At 43.1% G+C, this 25,392-nt stretch overlaps 2 protein-coding genes across 2 annotated transcripts; both read right to left on the reverse strand.

Moving 5' to 3' along the window:
• Positions 1–10,974: 10,974 nt before the first annotated feature.
• LOC142831602 (putative olfactory receptor 2W6) lies at positions 10,975–12,229 on the reverse strand. The gene is given in 2 exon segments (XM_075941815.1): positions 10,975–11,280; positions 11,282–12,229. Coding segments are annotated over 2 exon segments (1,245 nt in total). The 5' UTR covers positions 12,221–12,229.
• Positions 12,230–22,996: 10,767 nt separating this feature from the next.
• Positions 22,997–23,941, reverse strand: LOC142859409 (putative olfactory receptor 2W6). Its single transcript, XM_075989586.1, has one exon. The coding sequence runs from the start codon at positions 23,939–23,941 to the stop codon at positions 22,997–22,999; it is 945 nt and encodes a 314-aa protein (XP_075845701.1).
• Between the last annotated feature and the right edge of the window lie 1,451 nt (positions 23,942–25,392).

Here is a 25,392-nt window from a genome sequence, read left to right on the forward strand (position 1 = left end):
TCTGGCTTTGCTTCTATGCCTCCTTGGGAAAGTCCACTTGGTCTGGCATCCTCAGCTGCTAGGCTCTCCCTCGGAATTAGAACTGAGAATGGCTGGTGGGCACATGTACAGATCATAGGAAAGACAGACTGCCTTTCAATCCTGTTCACTTCCGTTTGCTCTATGACCCCGCCGCTCCCCCCTCCCCCATTCCTGGCCCAGCATTTGTGTCCTGGTGTCCAGTTATCCACGGAACGAACAGGAAAGGAGGGGTCTGTGAAGCCAGTCCCATCTGGGGTCACTACTCTGAAACAACCCGTCTGTGAAAGGAAGAGCCTGAAGACCAAGGCAGGGTGGCCTTCTCAGCTCTTGTACAACTTCCTCACAGCCTGGAACCTCACACGGCAAGGTGACAGAAGGAACCTCGTACAGCAGGGTGGGAGGGGGCGGGGCGGGGGGCTTAAGCCGGCTGAGTGGATATCAGACTCATGCGCAGTAGAACTGCAATCTATGACCACGAAAGCCAAGGCTAGAGAGTCCTTGTAGGTTCCATGAGACTCAAGCCCTAACAGCTCTGTGTTCAGCCTTCCTCTGAACTCTTGAGAAAGCTAGGAGAGGGGCCAAGAGCACAGCTGTTGCAGGAATTCTGTCACCGATCCGCTAGCCAATGAAAATGGGCACTTTAGTCCAAAGGGCGGAGTTATCGTTAGGAAGGCCTTGACCCAAAGATAAGGCTGAGCGACTTGGTGACCCTTTTGGAACGTGGGAGCTGGGTCGATCTTGGGGCGGGGGGGGGGGGGGGGGGGACGGGGGGGGGCGGTGGTGTAGCAGCTGGTGGCCCTGTTCGGATTTTCCGTTTTGTTTTGTGATAACTGTGCATGGGTCTTTTTTAGTTGTTAATAAACGGGAAAGTAACTACTTGGCTTCCTTCCTCACATAGCTCCTTTTTAGCCCTCCCTTCTCAGCTGGCCTTGCGAACCAATCAGCCAGAAGCCTCCACTGCTCCCGGAAGGCTGTGTTCAAGAGGCCAGTCACTGGAGACTGACTACTGCTCAATGCCTTTTGTTCTGCGCAGCAGCAGTGGAATCTGAGAATCCTCTGAAGACAGTGAGGAGAAACAAAGCCCACGCAGAGCAAACTGAGGCTGGCGAGAGATACAGGAAAGGAGAGAAAGAAGCAGGTATATTTTACGAGAGACCCTGCGGGGATGTCAGCTCGCCAGGGCATGAGCCTGAACTTGGACTATTGTATCTCCTTAAGGCCTGGCCAGCTGTGTGGATCCTAGGAAGAATCTGTCTTCAGGCTCCTTGTGATGAACTCCAGGAAAGCAAAACACCTGCGTCCACCTGAGCTGTGGCCTGAAACCAGACGGCTCTGGGAAGAAACACTTTTCACTGGCTCCACTGTTACTCCTGGACTACCTATTAGTCCCCAAACATGGGAGCAATTCAGGAGTTGTCTGCATTTGATTTTGACAAATACTGCCCACTGATATGCATGAACTGTGCCGTGTTTCTAGCCCGCAGTCCCTGGCACTAGGGCCTCAGCAAGCACTGAGAAGGAGCCACTTTGAGCCTTTTGCGAGGGATTTCTGGGTTAGCTCTCAGAAGGTGTGTTTTCCAGATGAGTTAACCGAAGCGCGCTGGTTAGCCTTTCCTTAGTGTGATAGAGAGAAACAGCCTAGAGAAAGACGAGACTGGCTCTGGTTCACAGTCTTAGAGGTCACTTGTCCAGCTGCCCCTGGAGGAGGCCAGAAGCCATCATTTTCGGTACTCTGTGTTGGAGTGTGAGGTAGAGCAGAGCCACTCAACTCACGACCAAGAAAGGAAGAGGAGAGCAGTAGACTGAGATCTTACCAGCCCTTTCAGAGATACCCCCCCCCCCACTTCCTAATGTCCTTTCTGGAGGTAGGCCTTACCTCTGAAAGGATCCATAGGCGGGCAGTGAGTATGCCTGACAGCGGGTGCACACAGTACCCCCAAACTCGGCCCTGTGAAGTTGAGTATGTCTCTGCCAAGAGGAGATATGGGCTACTGTGGCGGAACAAGTGGAGGAAGAAAGGGGTCAGTCTTCACCAACGGTGTCTGTCCTCAGTTCCAGTGGAACCTTCTGGATTCTTGTCTGTGGAAACTAGTTTTCAACATTCTAGGCTGTCCTGTTTCCCCCAGGCCCAAGGCCATCCGCAGAGCCACTAAGAGGATCCTTACCTATCTCCACAGGGCAGGTCACCCAGGCAGCCATAGAGCCCCTGAATTCCTGAACATAGCACAGAAATAGAAAACAAAGTAGCTTACACTCTTCATAGAAGTTTTAGGAGCATGGAAGAATTCACAGAAAGACAGTCCATCACTTAGAAATAATCCCCTTCTCCCTGGCATTTTAGAACAAATTTTAGACGAAAAACAGTTGAAAGAGTTGTACAAAGAATTCCCATTACGTCACCTAGATCCCACAAAACTCGTATTTTCTTCCTCTGGGGCTCCCAGCTTTGTCCATCTCTGCAGGACTCTGCTCACTGTTGATTTGGTCTCTTCCTTGTGCACGAAGCACAATGCCGTGGTTTGATGCATACAAACCATAGTGACCAAAAAGTCCTTGGCATTCTGTCTCCTTAGACATATACCTGTTTCTCGTGTTGGGAGCCTGTGAATGCTTCAATTAAAAAAGATTTATTTATTTGTTATTATATTTGTTTTATGTGTATGTGCCTGGGTGTATGTGTGTGTGTGTATACACACGAAGGTGCGTGCTGGGAACTGAACCCAGGTCCTCTGCACGAGCAAATGCTTTTAAACACCAAGCCACTTCTCCAGCCCCATTCTCTTCTTGTTTTAAAAATGCATGATAAATTATGAACAGTTTCTTGGTTGGGGTGGAACTTGGTGTTCACCTTCTCTCCTCAGTGTTGGGATTTTGTCTGGTTTGAAGCTGTGCAGGATTTGCGCTTGCTCACACAGTCTCTGGGAGTTGATGTGTGTCAGTCCTGTTGTGTGTGGGTAATGTTTCCTTGGAGTCTCCATCACCTTTGTCTCTTACAGTCTTTCTGCCTCTTCTTCCACATACATATGTATGTTTTGAATGAAGAGGTTTGAAGAGAAAAATCAGCTTTCAGATATTGGGTGTATTAACTGTATTTCCAGGGAAGGCCCCATGCCCAGTGTCACTAGATGTATCGACTGTACTTCCAGGGAAGACCCCATGCCCAGTGTCACTGGGTATATTGACTGTACTTCCGGGAAGGCCCTATGCCCAGGAGTAGTTTGCTAACACAAAGTCGACTATGTTTTTTATCGTGTGCTTTTTGTTTTGCCTTTTTTTTTGTTTTTTGTTTTTTATTTTTCTTTGTTGTTGTTTGTTTTGTTTTGACCTTTGGGAGGGTGTTTTTGTTTTTATTTAAAGGAGATTGATTATAAGTGATAAATGGTCACAAACAATTGTTAAAAACACAAAAATAAGGGAATATGATATAGAGATAAATACTTTGTATTGGCATGCATCTTGGTCTATTAATACAAATTTAAGGCTGATTTTATTACATTGTGTACATGTATTTCTGCTCTTGTATAAGTTATTGTGTTTGTGCAGTTCATTTAAAATGTAATGTAAGAAATATAGATTAATAGATAGTCATCTATAATAGTTAAACTATAGTCACATTAGTTAGGTTTTCTAGATGCACACAGATATATTTCAGATGGATAAGTATTCTTCAAACCTTTCAAAGACCCACAGAATATGGTATTTAAAATGTTTTAAGAATTTAGACTTTTCTCAACAGTGAGATATGTTGGCTTCTGGCAGCACCAATTACTTCAGAGAGGTTGATGGGCATTGAAGAAACTTGTTATGGAATTTGCCTTCAGTGTGACAAAGCTAGCCATTTGGGCAAGAAACTGCTCTTGACTGGACTGCTTGATGCTATAAAAACTGGATATGCAGGACCCACAGAGAAATGACTGCTGAACTTGCCTAAAGAAGGTGAGACAGTCCTTCAGGGTTCCTGCTTCATGAAAGAGTTTGCCATTCTGCAGGACACAGAAGAAAGTGACTGACAAACTGCCAAAATATAGGTGAAACTGTCTTTCAAATTTCCTGCTTCATGAAAAAGTCTGCTGGATTCTATGGGCCTGTAGGCTGAACATGGATGCCCCTACGTTACAGAAGAACTTCGGTGACTGTCCAGGCAGCAAGATGTCTCTGTCATTTTTAGAACTTTGGAAGTTGCTTAAAATGTACTTCCTGTCAACTTAGGTAATACTATATCCCTCTGGGGTCTTTGATAGGGTTGAAGACAGATAGTTACAGTTACAGTTTTCCTTAGTTGTGATAAAAGGTAAATTATATATGAAACTTTAGACTCACAAAGATAAAATAGATGATAGAATATTTTCTAAATTCTGCCAGATACAAATATACTAAATATGTAAGTGTAATTCTTGCTTGATACCTATTTTGTTATATGTGTTTTTACCATGTTAAAGTTAAAACCCTCCTTTTTATTTAGACAGAAAAGGGGAGATGATGTGGGATTCCCCTCTATATGCTATGAATATGCTTTATTGGCATTGGTTAATAAAGAAGCTGCTTTGATCTATGGCAGTGCAGAATAGAGCAAGGCAGGGATTCCAAGCAGAGATAGAGGGGTAAAGAAGGCAGAGTCAGAGAGATGCCCTGTAGCTGCTGAAGAAGAATGCCAAAACCTTGCTGGTAAGCCACAGCCTCATGGCAATATACAAATGGATAGAAATGGGTTAATTTAAGATGTATGAACTAGCTAGGAATACACCTGAGTCATTGGCCAAACAGTGTTGTAACTAATATAGTTTCTGTGTGATCATTCGGGTCTGGGCGGCTGGGAAACGTAAGAGCAGTCTTCAGTCTACATGTCATATGAGAACAGCCATACATAGGTGCCTACAGAAATGTACACAAATGTGAAAGTAAAACAGGACTCGGGGATGCTGGGCATCTGCACTCATGGAAGTGCTGCACAGGAGACACAAGGTTGTACTGCAACATCAATGCACATGAACGTGCTAGCAGAACAGCTCATACACATTTGCATGTTTGCAAAACCTAATGCTGCGGCATAAATAGGTGAGTGTTTACAACAAAGCCAAGGGAGGTACTGCTCTGATCATGCCTGAACCAGAACAGCAGCACATATGTTATTGGGACTACAGCAGAGCATTGAGGTGGACCTGAACCCAAGAACGGTTGTAGTGGTCATACACGACACACAGATGTACCTGAACCAACATGATAAAAAAAAAACTATTAGAAAGCAGCGCACATGAGAATGTTATTGCAGCAGTGCCCCTGGATGTTGAAGAACTGGTTCAGAAGTAGAACGATTCAGACTGTTATCCTATGATCTATGAGAGCAAGGATCTACGGGCACATCTGAACACACTGAGGAGGATAGCTATACACCAATATACTGTTACCATGAAATCATCTAGGTGAGATAATTATTCACAACTGTGCTGATTAACTAAGTGAATTAAAAGTTTGGAGTCGTGTTTTTTTAATGGCCAGACCAAGAGCGGCCTGTGCCACTGCCAAGTCTCTTGGTGCCCAAGGTCAGCTGTACAGCGTTTTAGAAAACAAAACCACAATGACATCATTGCTTGCTGTGGGGGTTACATTAGTGAGGAATTTGGAGTGGCCTAGAAACATCTCCTTTCTTTACGTGCTCAGCGGTATATTCCAGACACTACATAATATGTTTGGACCATGGTCAAGTTCACGGACTGTCCTAAAAAGCATTGCCAAGGCTGTTAGGGGACGGAAGGCTGGGAAGCATCTAGGCAGACACAAAATAAAGTTGGCACAGACACAGGATGGTGTTTCCTTAGCCATTTTATCCCTCCCCACCCCCTTTTCTTGTTACTTTCAAATCTCCAATCTTGGCTAAGGGGTAAATACTGGGTCCTGAGCATCGTTAGCTTAACTGAGGCAATTCTTGTCAGATGAGCTTTAAAAGGCAATTTACTGTACAAGTCCACGGCAAGTCCTACGAGAAGGGGGAGCAAGAGGTCATTCAGACCAATGAGGAAGGTTGTGAGCCATGGGTTTGAATCGCACATTTTATAGTACCTGGAATTATTGTTGTCTCTTATCTAAATTACCTTTAAACTTTTATAAAGCTTCATTTTGATGTTTTTATAATCCTGTGGGATTTTAGGAGGCACTCTCTCCAGGCCTGTCAGAAGGTAACTTTCCCTGATTGTGGGAAGGTTTAAGAGTTTTATGCCAGGCAGTGCATACCTTTAATCCTAGCACTCAGGAGGCAGAGACCCAGCATGGCCTACAGAGCGATTTCCAGGACAGCCAGGGCTATGGAAAAAAAAAAAACAAACCAAAAAACAAAGACAAAGACAAAAAACCCTCTCTTGAAAAACAAGCAAACATACAAACAAACAAAAGAAAATTTTTTGAGATCAATTTTAAACATAGTCTTATTTTAAATATAGTCTATATTTTAAGTATAAATATAGTCTCTGTCAGAATTTTCACAGTGTGGGAGGAGGTAAGAGTCAAGGAATAAGTAGATGGTCGAGCCTTACTAAGAGGGAATATATAGCCAAAACAGGAGTTCTATTTTCAAGAGAGTTGTAGCTTGTGTGGATCTGGTCCACGGGAGCTGGTTTCCGTTTCTGTTCCTGGTTCAGACTGGCTGGTCACGGGAGTGACGAATCCATGCAGGGATCCTGTCAACCTGGACTGCAGCCAGCGTTGTCAAGACAACGTGTGAGGGTCTTCCCAGACAGGTGCCCGTGCTTTTTTCTTGAAACTTTTTGTTGTATACTTGGTCCCTGAGTCAGAACGAATGACGAGACATCAAGGAAGGAACCAGAAAGCGTCCTGAACCCTAGAATGAACTGCAGTCTGGACCTGTTGAAGAGGCCAGAGATACTCCAGCAGAAGCTAGTTAGTAATGTCGTCAATGATAGTCTCCTAAACGCAGCAGGGGGAGTTTTTAAACAAATTCTCAAAAGGGAGGAATTCCCCCTCTTAAGAGGTTATATCTAGCCCTAAGAAGGGCCAGTTTTGCCAGTATCTAAACTTCATTTAGAGGGGATGGGCTTACTGGTCAGGTTCATGCATTGACCCGTCCAGAGCTCTGAGGTCTGTACACGCAGGGCAGCTTTCAGGTTGCATTTAAGACCTGCTGACCCTTTGAGCTACAGATGAGGTGAAGGAAGTTCCGTTTCTGATTCAATTGACAGGACAGCCTGAACCTGGAACACTCTGATGCGGAAGAGTCCTTCCACTGTCAGAGCTGTCTCCCTCTGGGTACCCAAGGCTCTTTCCCGTTCTGACAAGGTATCCACAAGCACTGGCACATATGTCTACTTTTTCTCTGTGAAGTTGCCTTTCCATTTCGCCCCAGGGCTTTGTCCTCTCAGATGGAGTTCAAGGGAGCAGAGGAGGGATTGGAAGGAGAAGAAAGGGGGAAATGATGTAGCCATATTTTAATTAAAAATAAAGGTTTAAAAAAAAGAATGCTTGCCAATACAAATAACATATGACTTATATAATGACAACAATCTATGGGGGTCCCAAAACACCGTGGCACATTTTGAAGTATACTGGAGATGATCTGAGCAGCACCCTATCTACTAAATGAGTGGAGCTGTGTTTAAAAAAATCAGATAAGCTTCTAACTTTAAGAAAACAAACAGATGCTGGACAGGTGGTTCAGCAGTTAAGAGCACTGGCAGACAGTGGCTCAAAAGCATATGTAACTCCAATTCCAGGGAATCCAATGGCCTCTTTTGGCCTCCACAGGCAACAGGCATGCACATAGTACATTTACATACATGTAAGCAAAACACCCATACGCGCAAACTATGTTTTAAAGTAAATCAAAAAAGATGATGAACTTACATGTAGTAAAATCAGTATACATTTTTAATTAAAATTCCACTTTGAAGACATCCAGAAGCGTCAATCATATTTAGTAGTTAATCTTAGTAAAATTATTAAATATAAACCCTTTATGATGGAAAAGAATGGAATTAATGGTTCCCTTTTTCAGAAGGCAAAGGGGTAGAGAGACTCTTAAAGCAGAGCCATCAAAGCACTCACCTATTCTTATTTTCTGTGTTATTGTAAAAGCTATATTCATTCACTGAAAAGTAAGCACTTTTTGGTGAAAACCAGTAGGTTTCATATACATCTCCTAAAGCTAGGCTTGCTGTGTCGGCTATGGATGCTAGTGGCTTCAGAAGTTTTATTAGGAAGAATTAAGCATTTGCATTAAAAGTTGTAAATTAGGCCAGGCAGTGGTGGCGCACGCCTTTAATCCCAGCACTAGGGAGGCAGAGGCAGGCGGATCTCTGTGAGTTCGAGGCCAGCCTGGTCTACAAGAGCTAGTTCCAGGACAGGCACCAAAAGCTACAGAGAAACCCTGTCTTGAAAAACCAGAAAAAAAAAAAGTTGTAAGTTAAATTTGACACAGTAGAAACTGCTTGCAATTTTGTGACAATTAATTTTACCCATATTGTTGAAATTAATACTCCTGGCATATAGAAACTGGAAGAATTCCATGAATAGTTAGAAAGTTGCTAGTTGTGTTCCCCACTCACCGGGGAATAATGTAGGAAAAAAATCAAACTAAAAGATTTTTTCATCATAACATAAAATTTATTCGAACACAGCCTTCTGAGCCAGTTTGCAGAGATGGGTGGTGGAAAGTGAAAAGCCTCTTAGAGAAGGTGCTGTGCGGCTGGAGAGCAGCTTGTGATGCGTGGCAGATACAGAGCAAGGACAGCAAGCCATGAATGGAAAGAAAAGCGCAAACTTGATCAGTTCGCCTTTCTTCTGGAGCAGTGGTTCTCAACCTGTGGGTCGTGACTCCTTTGGGGTCAAATGACTCTTTCCCAGGGGTCACCTAAGACCGTTGGAAAACACAAATATTTACACTATGATTTATAGCAGTAGCAAAATTACAGATATACAGTAGCAACGGAAATGATTTAATGGTTGGAGGTCACCATGACGTGAGGAACTGTATTAAAAATGTCAGAGCATTAGGAAGGTTGAGAACCACTACTCTAGGAGACCAGAGAGCAGAACAGTGTGCCGATGTCGTGACCCCTCCCCACTACACTGTCCGCAGCTGTTAGCCTGTAACAGATGAGCGACAAGACCTTCCCTGGACAGCGGCAAAGGTCATACTGTTTGAAGAAAAAGCCATTTGAACATAAAAAGGATATGAAAACGGCATAACCTAAGGAGTTTAGGGGTTTTGAAAAAGCAAATGGTGCTGGAGCACAGCTCGGAGGTATAGCTCTTAACCATGCCCAGGGTCATGGGTCAAATCCCCGGCACTACAGACAAATGTATGCATAGATATTCAAACATGGGAATCTAAACAACTTTCTGGAATGGTAAAATTAAAGACTACTAGTCAGAGGTATCCAAACAGGCCTGAGACAAAGAGAGACAGACAGACCTTAAACGCTGGTTCTCAATCCATGGAACAGGACAGAGACTAGAAATGAGGTAACTCTCCATCTAAATCCAAAAGAAGACTGCAGCATTTCCCTCTCTCTTCAGAGGGTTTCCTTTTTTGGAAGAGGTCCACCCACTGTAAAAGTATAAAGTCTGATGAGTGAGATGCCAGTCTTTGCTGAAAAGCTACCCTTACAGCAAACCCAGACGGATATCTGATCAAGTATCTGTGTTATATGTCCTCACCAAACTGACATACAAAGTTACCATCTCAGAGACAATGTCATTTCCAGAAAGCATAAATGCTTAAATGTTCATTTATTTTACAATGGAGCATGAAGAGGGGGAAGAGGGGAGCCTGGATCTGATCAATACACACTATATCCATGTACAGTGTGTACAGCACAGTAAATGCCATTAATGAGAGCAACTCATGTAGTCATATAAAGTGTTAAAAAGGAAATAAAAGAAATTTTATTTGCATTTACAACAAAGTCGAAGTTTCTCTTTCTGTTCCTCACTGTAAATTTTAAGGGGAAACGTGAAGCAAACTGTGACTTTGTCACCAGTCTTAAGACAGTCCTACTTCATGATTGTCCCGAGGGGAAAGATGAGCTGAAAATTATTTTATTTCCCTCACGATTAGCATCATCACTGCTGCCATTGATACTCTCATCTTTGTTCATCCTAACTAACCCCTGCATAAGCAGCTGTGACCTTGCTCCCCAAACATTTCCTGCCCACATGACCCCGTATCACCGCGGTCCTCAGCATTTGGCCACTGAGTCCTTTCCTAACAAAGAAGCACCAGCCGCTGGGTGGATTGTTTCAGCGGGAACTCTAGAACAGTGGCTTCGAGTTTCTGTATCCACGATTAAAAATGCATTAGTGATGAGGGCAGAGGGCAGAGGTCATGTGATCGCCGAGGGTGTGCAAGGCCCTGGCTTCCATGCCAACACCACAAAAGGTATAAAGGAAATAAGAGAAAAAGAAAAGGAAAAAAACAAACAAACAAGCAAACCAAGCTAAAAAACAAAACAACAAAGGAAAACTTTAGTAATCCAAATATTTGCAATCCCAGCACTTTGGAGACTAAGGCAGGAGAGGGACTGGGCTGCATAGTGAGACCCTGCCTCAAAAGCAGCAGAAGGAAAGCAGCTCTTTGGTCACGCCAGAACAGCCCCTGACTCGCCCCATACAAATCAGCCTGCTCGGTTTTGTACTCCTCTAGCAGACTTTGAAATGTTTGCTGCATTCATTAAACTCACTTTCTGACCTATATATACATGGCCCATGACCTCAAATTTCAAATAAGCGGTACTTTTAGTCAAAGGGTCAAATCGCACGTGCCGGGCAGGGAGGAGGGTTGGCTGGTGACAACTGAGGAAGTGGTAGTGTTATTTCCACAGGGTGGAGCCATAGAGCTGTAGAATTGAGAACAGACCTTGCGTGGAAAGAGCAAAAGTTCTGCAGCTACCTCTCGAAAACACAAGCGCTTGTGCACACACATTCTGCCATGCCGTGTCTCCTTCCTCATGTCTGGACTGCTGTTAGCGTTCCAGCATCACAGGTTAGCGGCAAACAAACCACTGTCTCCACTTGGTGCAAAAAGAAAGCCGTGTGCCTCCTGTCAGTTTGTTGTCTTTTGCAAATAGACATATCCCCGCAATGACATGAAAGTGCTATTCCCCGAAGGCAGTAATACGTGTCACTGGTCTGGAACCTCTGGAATACAAGCCCCCACGTCTTCACTGTCATCAGTTTATTGTTGTTATCATTCACCATGGTTCTGAGATGAGTGAACATCTGAGGTGAGTTCCAGGCCCCATCAGTGCCCTCCAGTGTCCAGCAGGCTTCTATCTTTCCCAAGAACCTTCAACATGGCTGCCTTCATGTCTTTGTTTCTGAGCGAGTAGATAAAAGGGTTCAGTGTGGGGGTCACCAGGCAGTAGAACAGGGTGAGAAACTTGCCCTGGTCCTGGCTTGCCACATTCCCAGGCTGCATGTACATGTAGATGATGGTACTGTAGAAAAGAGACACCACCACCATGTGTGAAGAGCAGGTGTTGAAGGCCTTGCGCCGACCAGCCGCGGACTTGATTCTCAACACCGCAGCGGCGATGTAGCCATAGGAGACCAGGATCATGGTGAGAGGCACAAGGACAATGGGGATGGCCAGGAAGAAAACGAGGCCTTCTACCCAGCTTGTGTTCACACAAGAGATGCGGATGATGGCCGGCATCTCGCACACAAAGTGGTTGATGCGGCGATGACCACATCGCCCCAGAGACATGGTCAGTGGGGACATCAGTATGGAATTGGCAATGCCACTGAGCCAGGCAAAGGCTGCCAGCTTCAGGCAGAGCTGTGGGTGCATGATGGCCAGGTAATGCAGAGGCTTGCAGACAGCCACGAAGCGGTCATAGGCCATGACTGACAGGAGGATGCACTCAATGCCCCCCACGGACAGGAAGGCAAAGAGCTGAACGACACACCCTACAAAGCTTATGGTCTTCCGTGGGCCCCAGAGGTTGACCTGCAGCTGGGGAATGCTGCTTGTTGTGTAGCAGAGGTCGAGAAGGGACAGGTTGCTGAGGAAGAAGTACATGGGCGTGTGCAGCCGAAGGTCCGCTAGGGAGAGGAAGATGATGGTGGAGTTGCCCGTGACAGCCAGAAAGTAAAAGACCATATTGACAACAAAGAGGACCATCTCCAGCCTGGGCTGGTCAGAGAAGCCCAGGAGGATAAAGTCCCCAGAGCTCTCATTGTTCGTCTCCATCAGCTGCGACCTCACATTCCTGTTCAGAGAGCACGACAGGCAAGTATTAGAAAATAGCCAAGTTGCCGGGTGGTGGTGGCGCACGCCTTTAATCCCAGCACTAGGGAGGCAGAGGCAGGCGGATCTCTGTGAGTTCACAAGGCCAGCCTGGTCTGCAGAGTGAGTTGCAGGTCAGGCGGGACTGCTATACAGAGAAACCCTGTCTCGAAAAACAAAACAAAACAACAAAAAATAGTCAAGTTGATCTGGACACAATGGTCCCCATCAGGGACACATTTCACCATACCATCCACATTTTAACTACAGTGACTTGCTTAATGCTTGCCTGTGACATGAGGTACCACGGATAGAAGCTCAAAACAAACTTTCCCCTAAATAGTGCTCTAATCCAAGCAATTAAACGGACTAGATAAGCGTTCAAAAAACTTCTATTTTGCCGGGCGGTGGTGGCGCACGCCTTTAATCCCAGCACTCAGGAGGCAGAGGCAGGCGGATCTCTGTGAGTTCGAGGCCAGCATGGTCTACAAGAGCTAGTTCCAGGAGAGGAACCAAAAAAGCTATGGAGAAACCCTGTCTCGAAAATCCAAAAAAAAACTTCTATTTTGAAGAAAAGCCTTTATTGATACTTTCAGAAATAAAGTAACATTTAAAAAGTCACTTTTGCTGGTCTTCTAACACTGCAGTGCTTTTTTTTTAAAAAAAAAAAAACTCGATATAACCACCTGAATTTTGTGAAAAAATTGTTTCAAGTAGTTTGATTGGCTCTCCCATTTCCTTATCCCGTGTCCATGTTTCGGTTATCATAGATCAATGCAAAACAATTGTCTCTTGTTCTTACAATCTTGTGCCATGAATTACAGGTTAGACGGAAATGAGGCACAAGGTGACAGTTACTCAAATAACTAAGCTTCCAGGAAATTAAGAGCCCCATTGCACTAAATCTTCTGGCCTCCAAGAAGTTAATGATTTGATCTTATCTCTTGACCTAGTGATTCAAGTGACATTGCCTAAGAGACCCAAAGCAGCTTTGGTTATGGGGAGTTTTTATGAAAACCATGGCACACAGGAAAAAAGTGCAAAAATATCTTCTAAATATGAGACTAGTTGGATTTTTCAAGCTTCCTGAAGCACTAGCATTCTGCAAGCCCAGAACTCACCTGCAGCAGGCTGCTTAGGAATACCCATCCCTGCCGCAGGCTGTTTAGGAATACCCGTCCCTGCAGCAGCACCCTCTCCTCAGAACGACCTGCATCTCTAAGAGCAGTCAGAAGAAACTGAGTCTGGGATTGAGATATTGGATCAGATGAGGCCCATCACAGAACCATCATTCTTGTTAAAGGTGCTGAGAGGTGAGCCAGCGGATTTTCCCAAGAGATAAACTACTGCCAAAGGCTGAAATACTCCCAGAGATCATGCTCGGGGCTTGGCCTTTCCCTCAAGAAGAGTTACAGCCGGGCTCTTGGGCGACAGAAGTAGCTGTCCTCCCCCACATCCCAGATGCCACCAGCTTGTTACCTGCCTTGTGTTTACACTCCAACCACACTTTGCTTCCAGTAATATAATAAATAGAAATAGATGTGATAGAAACTAAATATCACATATTCAAAGGTAAGAAAAGTTCTTTTGACCATATTCTTTGATGGAAGGACAAAGGCTATTTACTTGGTCAAAGAAATGCCTTAATCTATGGCTCACCGGTGAAAACCCAACTTCAGAATCACTGGAGGCAGGTTTTTAGAACAAAGTGTAGGCAGACTCTTGGAATACTCATGATATAAATAAATTTATGGGTTTAATTCACTGCCAGTAAGCAAAATCCCATGTTCTGATAATGTCTATAGCAGTGTGCAGGGCAAGCTGTGAGGTGCACAACGTTAGTGCTCAGGGAAGGCGGGGCGTTTCTACGGTCCAATCCACATCTGAGAACGGATGACCTGGAACAAACAGAAATTTCTTTGGTCTACAGTCCTTTCCAGTTTTGGAAGCTTGGGATCCTGAGGACACACTTGGCGAGTACCTTTTGCTTTACTATCCCATAATAGAAGGACAGAAGAGAGAAAGAGAGGTCAGAGTCATTATCTTATTCAGAACTCACCTATATGATAGCTTACCCACCCCCATGCTAACAGCCTAATAGCAGTGCTAACCCGGAGCTTTGGGGAGAGCCTTTATAACCTATGCACCTTCAACAGTATCCACTCTCAACACTGCTGGACCGGGGAGTCGGTGTCCACTACGTGAACTTTGGAGGACACTGTCAAATCATAGCAGTAGCTATGTGAGTGACAAAATTAAAGAGGGTTTTCTGAAGAGGAAAACGATTCTTTGTTGACTGGAAACATTAACCTAACTAAACAGCAAATATCTAGGGAACGAAGACAAAATGGTTCAAGGAGCGCTTGATCAGACATTGGCTTGGTGTTTGCTATCATTTGCCCGGTAAAGCTTAAAGATGAGGAGCAAGAGCGAGAGGTAGAAACATTAATTTGCTCTGAAAGACTGACCTGGAAGTGAGTATTTAGATGTTCAGGACATGGTGAACACACTGTTACCTGCAACAAGCAACCTTACCCCCACTACAGAAATGATCACCCCCTCCACTTGCTCCATGGAAAGGGGGTGACACAGATACCCTATGCCCCCGCCAATATTTTTCCCATACTGAATTGGGGAGACTTTTAAAGGGTTGGGATTCATTAGGAAATCAAGACGCTCCTATAGAAGTCTTCCTAAGGCACTAAGTTATTCATAATACTGAATTCCCTGGCTCCTTGACTCCCATTCCCAGGAGTTAGAAAGACTAGCTCAGAGAAACAACTCTCGGGAGATTTTTTTGTAGTGGGTATAGAGAAAGGTAATTAATTAGTCTCAACAGTAAGTTCATTTAAGATACATCCCTTACAATGAACCAAATTCAGAAATGAGAGAAATAATTTCTCCTAAGAGTATTAATTGTTTGATTATAAAGAATTGGCTGAGCAATTTTTTGTAATTGCAAAGTCATTGTATTTAATTTCTTCTGTTCTTAAAATATGCTACATTTCAAATTACAAAGTGTTTTCTATAATAATTTTAACTTCAGCCCAATCCTTTTCAAGCTGAGATTTAAAAAACTCACAGGAGGTAACCCAGACCCAGAAAGACAATTATCATATGTGCTCAATCATAAGTGGTTTTTAAACATAAAACAAAGAAAACCAGCCTACAAATCACAATTCAAGAGAACCTAGACAACAATGAGGACTCAATAGAGTCTAATCTACATGGGAAGTAGAAAAAGACAAGATCTCCTGAGTAAATTGGGAGCATGGGGACCTTGGGAGAGGGTTGAAGGGGAGAGGAGAAACAGGGAGGGAAGCAGAGAAAAATGTAGAGTTCAATAAAAATCAATAAAAAATAAAATAATAAAATAAAATAAAAAACTCACAGGGCATAAATGCTTGTGGAAGATTTTTACCTATATCACTCAAATACTGGCAATAGTTAGAAAGAAAGATTGGCAGAATGAATTTAAAAATTACATTTTGCCAACTTGTCCATATTGTTGAAATGACCAAAAAAAAAATGCTCCCAGTTCACTCAGGAGATCTTGTCTTTTTCTACTTCCCATGCAGACTAGATCGTGCATGTCTCTACTGAGTCCTCATTGTTGTCTAAGTTCTCTGGGATTGTGATTTGTAGGCTGGTTTTCTTTGCTTTATGTTTAAAAACCACTTACGATTGAGTACATGTGAGCCTAGTTTGAGCAAAACGGTGATGTGAAAGGATAGATTTTTTTAAATGAATGAGCATGATATATATTTTCCAGTAAAATTAGAAGTAAATGAGGTATCCAACTAATATAGCCACTATAATACAAATGATAAAGGTTAAAATGTTTAATCCTTTTGAATATCACTATAAAAATTTCTATGAGTGGGCACAAGATAGGCTCCATGATTAGAGAGGTTTTAGTGTAGATAAGAGAGACAACAACCAGAGGCATCTGGAAGAGTCCAAGGCAGAGAGAAAAAGAAGCAGGCTAGACATGACCAGGTCTATCTGCAAGAGAGCGTGACTAGGGATGGAAGGTGTCTGGAGGGCAGCATGGGCTTTGATATGGAACGGTAGGTATACTTCAAGAGACCCTTTCCGGCTGATAGAAACCCATTTCACAGGTTCCTGAGCAATGCTGGCTGTAGGCTCTTAGGAATTCTTCTGTAGCCCAACCTGAGCTGAGCCAAACCCGTCCCTTCTAGACACATGGGCCTCCTTTAGTTTCCTTTGGACCTGACAGTTTCCACCTAGCAGAAAACAAAAACTGTCAATAATTGACCAAAGTTTTGTTATTACAAAAAGAGACTTGATTAGCTCATAAAGTAGCAGGTTTCATTACGTTTTCATACGTTTCATTGTGATATATTCATACATACTTTGCTTTGGTTGTTCCTTCTCCCCTCTCATGCATTTCCCCTCCCCACCCCTTCCTTAAAACCCCTACATCAGTGGTGGTGCACACCTTTAATCCCAGAACTCAGGAGGTAGAGGCAGGTGGATCTCTGTGAGTTCGAGGCCAACCTGGTATACAGAGTGAGTTCCAGGACAGGCTCCAAAAAGCTACAGAGAAACTCTGTCTTGAAAAACAAAACAAAACAAAACAAAAACCTCTACAACATCTCTCATGGTCCCCTTCTGATTTCATGACATAAATCCACCCTCACTCCTACATAAATGCACACGTGTAATAATTAGAAGCTCAGATATGTATGAGAGAGAACACACGTTTTTCTGAGTCTGGGTTACCTCACTTAGTATAATAATTTCTATATACGTCATTTTTCCTGAAATTTTATAATTTTGGTTTTCTTTATGGCTGAATAAAATTTAGTTGTGTATATGCACCATGTTTTCGTCATCCTTTTGTCCACTGATGGACACCTAGGCTGATTTCGTTTCCTTGCTTTTGTGAACAGTGGATGATGAATGTGGATGTGCAAGAACCTCTGGGTAGGAACGCAGAGATCTTTGGGCTGGGTATGTGCCAACAAATACCATAATGAATCCTACTATGTTGTATTTAACTATTGAAAGACTTTAAAGGAAAGCCAATACATTAAAAAGTACATTTTAAAGACTCCTTCCAAAATAGATCAGCATCAGTGCCCCCCAGACCTGACTCCACACCCACTGCCGCACCAAGGTATAGAAACCAGGGAGTACAGAGTACCAAGCAGGACGCCGGTGTGCAGCTCATTCTTTTCAGGCAGGAAATCTGTAAGGGCTTTTACTTTGATGCTTTTTAAAATTGGCTTCATTGAGGTGTTACTTACATTCATCAAATTCATATTTTTCTAATTCTTCTTCTTCCTCCTCCTCCTCCTTCTTTTCCTTCTTCTTTCCTTTCCTTCTTCTTCTTCTTCTTCTTCTTCTTCTTCTTCTTCTTCTTCTTCTTCTTCTTCTTCTTCTTCTTCTCCTCCTCCTCCTCCTCCTCCTCCTCCTCCTCCTCCTCCTCCTCCTCCTTCTTCTCTCTCAGCACTGAGTCCAATTAGTGCTGTCTATATGCACAAGGGTGTGGAGTCATCCTCAGAAGCAAGATCTCTCTACAAGGGACCACACCCTTAAAGAAAACTGACTCTCCCTCCCCCGGCAGCCACCAACTATCAAAGTTCCTCAGGTAGGAGTAGGGATCATGCATCCCTCCCCACTCCATCCTGAAATATTTACTCCTCTGATCTGGGGTCTATTAGCTTCCCAGCCATGGACTCTTGGTCAGATTTAGAGCATCTGGCATGTGTTTCCCTGAGAAGTGAGTCTTAAATGCAGTAACGAATCAGCTGGCTATCCCCGTAACGTTCCCACCACTCGCACACCATGTGTAGATCTTATCAAGCCAGTGCACACCGCAGCTCCCAGGGTTCACCACTGGTTAAGAATGTTACTAACTTTTCTCCCCCAGCAAGCTGTGTAACACCTCTGGTACTGTAAAAGCTAGCCAACGAGAATGAAAGCTTCCTAGTTAGTACTAACTTCAAATTGGATCTTGAAGAAAGCAGTAAAAATTGATAAGAGAGAGTCATTAGAAAACATAGAGTTGTTTCTGAAAAAAAAATCAATTAGTAAACAATGTAAATAAACCTTAAAATAAGCTGACCTGCACAGAAACATTCTATAGTATTTGTGCAACTGTATTAATTCGTTTTAATTGTAAACATTTGTTATGCAGGTTTATGGGGTGCATTATGAAACCTTGACAATATACAGTAGGAAGAGAATCAGAAAATTAGATTCTAAAAAGCACCATTGGCAAAAAATAACAATAACAAAGAAAAACTTAGATTGTTATTTCTACTTCTTTTTTGAATGGCATTGATTATATTTAATAAGCCAACATTTTGAAATTTAAAGAAAAATCTCATACTGAAGTCTTTTTTTTTTACTTAAGAAGGTAAAACACTGAGATACAATACGCATGAACTAAAGGATGGGGCAGAAGAAAGTCCACAGGAACAACAGAATGTCTACAAAGTCATGGGAACTGAACAACTCACTAATGAATAAAAAAGTAGGTCAAGGCAGATTTAAGAAGGAAATTACAACCAGCATGGTATTGGCATACTAAAAGACATACTGATCAATGGAATTGAACTGAAGAGCCGTTCATACATCCACAAACTAAAGATACCTGATTTTTTTTTTCAAAGAAACCAAAAATACACACTGGAGAAAAGACAGCATCTTCAACAAATGGTACTGGCAAAACTAGATGCTGCATATAGAAGAATGAAAATAGATCCATATATATTTCCCTGCACAAAACTCAACTCCAAGTGGGTAAGGACCCCAACATATGACCACATACCCTGAATCTGATAGAAGAGAAACTGGGAATGGACTTGAACTCATGGCACAGGAAAAGACTTTCAGAACAGGGTACCAATAGCACATGCACTAAGAACAACAGTTAATGAATGGGATGGACCTCATGTAACTGATAAATCTCTGTATGGTGAAAGACACCATCATTCTGGCATATCAACAGCCTACAGGATGGGAAAAGATCTTTACTAATTATCCATCTGACTGAGGATTAGTATCTAGAATACATTAAAAAACTGAATATCAAGAAAACACCCCAGTAAAAACTGGACTATAGAACTAAGTAGAGGGTTCTCAAAAGAAGAAATACAAATAGCTGAGAAAGACTTTAAGAAATGCACAATGGTCTTATCCATCAGGGAAATGTAAATTAAAAGTACTTTGAGCCGATGTGTTGGTGGTACCCACACTTGTGAGGCAGAGGTAGGAGGACCTCTGTGAGTTTGAGGCCAACCTGGTCTACAGAGTGGGTACCAGAACAGCCAGAGTTACATAGAGAAACCCTGTCTCAAAACAAACACACAAACAAACCAAAAAACTACAGTAATATTTCATCTTACACCACTCAGAATGGCCAAGATCAATAAAACAAATGGCGATACATACAAGAGAAGATGTGGGGAAAGGGGAACATTTATTTAGTGCTGGTGGGAGTGCAAAAATTGTACAGCCACTGTGGAAATCAGTGTGGCAGTTCCTTGGGAAGCAAGGAACAGATAGATCTACATCAAGATCCAGGTGTACCTCTCTTGAGCATGTACCCAAAGGACTACATTCTTCTGCTGAGACACTTGCTCATCAGTGTTCATTGCTGCTCTATTTATAGTAGGCAGAAGTTGAAAACAATCTAGATGTACATCAACAGATGAGCGGATAATGAAAATGTGGTACATTTACGCAATGGAATATTATTCAGTTGCTAAGAAAAATGAAGTTGTGAAATTTGCATGAAAGTGAATGGATGTAGAAAAAAAATCATTCTGAGTGAGGTGACCCAGACACAAAAAGACAAATATTGTACATTTTCTCTTCTATGTGAGTATTAGTTTTTAAACCGTCAATATGTGTGCTACAGTTAAAATAAGCACAGAGGTTAGGTACCTTAAGCGATGGTGGAGGAGAAGATGAATTTCCAAGGAAGGGGAAATCAAATAGTTTGTTTTGGAGAGATAAAGGGAAGCTAGATATAAATATTAGATAAGGAAGGGATGGGAAAGAGGGGTAAAGGAGGAAATATGGAGAGGGAAAACTAACACTAAGGCTATTTGAAAAACCATATGGAAACCTACTGCTGTAGAAGCTTCCTAACATACTTATCTAAAAGGAATCAAAATGGAATCACCATATATTTAGTGGAAACAGTGCTTCAAATAAACATGTTGCCACCAAGTAAGACATCCAGTGCCAGAAATAGGTTACATCTTGTTGAGTCATTGCCAAATGTGCCCCGTGGAAATCCCCAATCATCATGTTATTGCTATGGCTGTTGGTTACGCTCCACAACCTGACAGTAAGGCCTTGCTGCCGAATACAGCTCTTACTTCCGGCATTGAACACAGATAAATTGAGCTGGTACCTAGAAGCTTCACCTCTACTTTGGAGTATTTACGATTCTTGAAGGAACTCTGCATGCTACCAGAGGAGGAAAGTAGTGATCAATATCACCAATCACAAACTCTGTGACCTACAGCAGTGACCATTATGGAAGAAAAACTGGCTCAATAGTGACCCAAATGTTATGGGACTAACCAACCCCTTTTTACATTGGATTTAAGGCCCACTCCGTGAGACAAGACCCATACCTGACACCGTTATTATGGTCAAAAACTTGAGATTAGATTGATCACAGGCCTTGGGGAAAGCTTAATTCTATTATTTCGCCAAAAGAACACAACATTAAATGAATTCTGCCTCAATCCACTCTCAAGAAGGTTGTGTGAAGAAGAGAAGTTTCTTGTGGCAGATGGATTAACACAGAAACTAGACACAGCTGGGCAATGCAAAGGGCATAAGAGATCTTGGAGCACTTGGTCCTAAATGGGATGTTTTCATCAAACCTCTCCCCTCAAGGCTACAGGGAGCTATACAGAAGAGAAAGCAGAAAGATTGCAAGAGCCAGAGGTGACAGATGATTCCAAGGAAATCATGTCTTCTAGACACAATAGGGCCAATGCATCTATGAATTCACAGAGACCATAGCAACACGCACAAGATCTGTAAAGATTCGAACCCATGGGGTTCCAACACTAAGACGGGGCAGAGTACACAGGCTCCCATCCCTAACCAAGAAGCTATCTGCTACTGATATCTGCTGGCAGAAAAATCTGTTTTATCCAATGCCATCTCACAGGGTATATAAACCACAGTTCAGGCCAGGCCTAAGCTCGGGAGTTGTTGGCTAACACAAAATGAACTCAGTGATATTTTTGTGAACTCTTTGTCTCATTTTGCTTTATTTGGGCATCTTCCGTCTTATTGGTCTTTATTTTTATTTTTGTTTTGGGGTTTTTTGTTGTTGTTCCTTTGTTTTGAAAGAGAGAGAGCACAAACATCAAGTTCAGTGGGTAGGGGTGGGTAAGATTTGGATGTGGAGGGAAAATGTGATCAAAATATACTGTATTTATTTTTTCAATAAAAAAGAAAGATTGCTGCTTTTGCTAAATATGGTGGCACACTCCTTTAAAGTCAGCACTCAGGAGGCACGGTTGATGGAGAGAGTTTGGGAAATTCTTAGAAAAATGTGTGTTAAAAGTTGTGACTCTGCCTTGTGGTAGTGGTGGCACATCATCCAGGGCACCCAGGGTGGTTACACAGAGAAACCCTGTCTCAAAAAAAAGAAAAGAAAAGAGAAAAAGAAAAAAGAAAGAAAGAAAGAAAGAAAGAAAGAAAGAAAGAAAGAAAGAAAGAAAAAAAAAGAGTCATTGTCCCCTGTCAAGTTTTGGAAATTCTGCAACTCATAGTAAGTTCTACTTTCTAAATATACTGATTTTGCAAGCTTGGTCCTCAGTAATTTTTGATGGGGTGGTAAGTAATGTAAATACAGGAGAGCTCTCTTTGGAGAGGGATGTTTACGGCTATTTGTGATTAGCTGCTTAAAGAAACCAGAGTTATCAGTTCCAAGTCTGTGTCCTTTGCTGTAGGTAGCCTACTTAGAAGTACTTTGCTATGGATAACATCCAGGGGGAAGGTGCAGGTGACTGACTCAGCAATTCCTATTCAGACAGTAGCTTAAAGGTGAGCCCTCGCCTGGGGAGCCTCCACACGCCCAGCACAAAATGCTATGATTTTTACTGATGCTGATGTCTTCTAGTCTGAAAAATACCAGTCATAAATATGACAGATTTGAGCAAAGGCCACATTCGTTGTCTCATTGTTTTCGGTGTTGACTACATCTTGTGCAGGTTGTTAGGTATCTCTGTAGGTGCCCTGCAGTTGTGGCTAGTTCATGAGAGTAAAGGCATCCCAGAGCAATGCCTACAGATGGGGGAAGATACTTCCCATCTGGAGATGCAGGGTTGGCTCAGTCTCAGACTCACATGGTTATTTACACACCCGAGGTCACGATGTAACACAAATCTGAAAATCCTCAATCTGAAAATCCAAAACCTAAATTTCCAAAATCCCAAGCTTTTTGAGCACCAGCATGACACTCACCACGAATGGAAAAGTACACCTCATGAAACAGACCATAGGCAGAGCACAGGCGCCTTAAAAATACTGCATAAAGTTACTTATAGACTATGTACAAAGGATATTTGTGAAACATAAGCGAACCTCATTTTAGCCTAGGGGTTCTTCCCCAAGTTATTTCATCACACACAAGCAAATGCTTTATAACAATGAAATCCAAGGCAGTTCTAGTCTCAAGGACTTTGGATAAGGCTACTATGGCCACCTTGTGTTGGTCAAGTGTTCCTCTACTTAAGCGTCTCCAGTCCCTTTCTCTCGTCCTAGTAACTTCCTCACTGCCCCCTTCACATCCTTGTTCCTCAGAGTATAGATGAGGGGGTTGACGCTGGGTGTGACGATGGTATAGAAGAGAGTGAGAATTTTGCCTTGATCTTGGGAGTAGCTGTTGGCCGGCTGCAAATACATGTAGATGATGGTCCCATAGAAGAGGGAGACCACAGTCAGGTGGGACGAGCAGGTGTTGAAAGCCTTCCTGCGCCCTGCTGTTGACTTCATCCTCAGCACCATGGCAGCAATCAAGCCGTAAGATAGAAGGATGAGGGAGAGGGGCACCAGGAGAAGGACCACCCCCAGGACAAAAGCACAAGCTTCTACAAGCGTGGTGTCTTCACAGGACATGGCAATGAGGGCAGGCATCTCACAGAGGAAGTGGTCCACCCTCCGATGTCCACATCGGGAGAGCTGCATCGTCTGAGGACACATGACAAATGAGTTTAGGAAGCCACAGCACCAGGCAACACTCACCAGCTGTAGGCAGAGGCGTGGGTGCATGACCACGGTGTAGTGCAGGGGCCGGCAGACAGCCACATAGCGGTCATAGGACATGACGGCCAAGAGAACACACTCAGTGGATCCCAGAACCATATAGATGTAGAGTTGAGCTGCACAACCATGGTAGGTGATGGTCTTGTCTGGTCCCCAAAGATTCCACAGCAGCTGGGGGACAATGCTCGTAGTAAAGCAAAGATCCAGGAAAGACAGGTTCCCAAGAAAGAAGTACATGGGCGTGTGGAGCCTGGGGTCTATGAGTGACAAGAAGATGATCGCAGTGTTGCCCACCAGAGTTAGGACATAAAAGACTAAGATAAAAGCAAAGAGAATCATCTCCAGGCTAGGCCGATCAGAAAATCCCACCAGGATGAAGGCCTGTAGGTAGCTGCCATTGGTCCTCCCCATAACCTTTGTCAGCCAGCTATTATGAAGAAACAACACAAGGGTGAGATAAGAAAGCTATTTGACATTTCTTTTTTGGCATACATTCAACTAATAGTTATATGCAAAGTTGTGTAACTGAAGCCCTTGAGGGAGAGAGGACTCTGCAGTTGTCCTCTTTGGAGAAAAAAAAATGTATATGGATAATGGCAAAGAAAGAGGAGAAAGTTAAGGTTCATTAAAACAATATTCACTAAAATTCTGTTTGAAAAAAATCACTCCCAATGGATCGGGAGATCCCAAGAAAGTGATAGCATTATAGAATTCTAGATGTGAAAATTGTTTCTTTGTTTATATTCTAAATGTAAGAACTTGACATGTGGCAGATTAAGCAAAATTTATCAAAAAAAGGAAGTAGTCTGTAGAAAGGCATGAAGGAGCAATTATTTCATGGATGATGCTGAGAGTTATTAAAATTCATATCAGTCACAGATGGTGATTATAGCCAGGGGAAGTACACATCAGGAAACTCCTTAAAGGTCAGTAATTTGATTAAGATGGAATTTATTTCTCTTCCAAGAGCTTACATGAAAAAAAGCCAGCACAGAAGGAAGCTAAACTGTAAGCCAGACACTTACAGACCCGTCACAGGGTCATCTCGACTGTTTCCTAGGACAGAAGAGCATCGTCCATGAAGAAAAATGCGAAAGATAGCATGGAATGACAGCTCCATATCAAAGGAAGATTCGTGTGCCAGTCAGAGCCACGAGCTCAGAGTTTGCTCACCCTGCCTTCCTCCATTAGTGCTGTCTAACCCCCGCCCATCAGGACCGTGGTTAGCATTCCATCTCTGCTGGTGGCATGTGGCAGCTTTTAGTAAAGCCATTAATAAAAAAAAAGCTTATGTTTATTCTCAAAATCTACAAATGTAGATCATTTGATAGGTCTCTGGGCTAAGACAGCCCCATACACAGGTGTCCTGTTCAAGCTGGATAGCTTTTTATTGAAGAGAGGTGGAGGAGGAGTGTGTTTTGTATCTCAGCAGGAATGGAAAAACGGGTAGAAAAAAAGACACAAATGAGCCTCAGATTCACTGTGTTCAACTCGATGCACTTGCCTGTTTCTGAGCTGGATGCAGCTGCTGACTTCCAAGTCAGGATTCTAGATTGCAGGTTGGTGCTGGGACCTTTTTCCCTGGCGCTTCAACAAAGGGAACATTCAGCAGTAATCACATATCCAATAGGGTCCAAAACCAGCTACGAGACTCTCAACACAGCCAAACCCATGTCACAGTCCCCATCCTTGTTCTTACCAGAGTGGGAAATACTTAAGATCCTGTCATCTCTCCTCACTCAATTCCAGAGGTCAGCCAGGAGTTTTCCCAGAAATAAGGCAGCCAGTTCTGGCCACCTTTAGTTTCTAGAAATCCAGTGGGAAAGAAATGACTAACCACGAGCAGGCAAGGCCAAGGATGG

The sequence above is a fragment of the Microtus pennsylvanicus genome, chromosome 11 (genome assembly GCF_037038515.1).
Source record: "Microtus pennsylvanicus isolate mMicPen1 chromosome 11, mMicPen1.hap1, whole genome shotgun sequence".
NCBI lineage: Eukaryota > Metazoa > Chordata > Mammalia > Rodentia > Cricetidae > Microtus > Microtus pennsylvanicus.

Coding starts and splice junctions, on each gene's coding strand:
- LOC142859409 (XM_075989586.1), bottom strand. CDS start 23,941: ATGGGGAGGACCAATGGCAGCTACCTACAGGCCTTCATCCTGGTGGGA.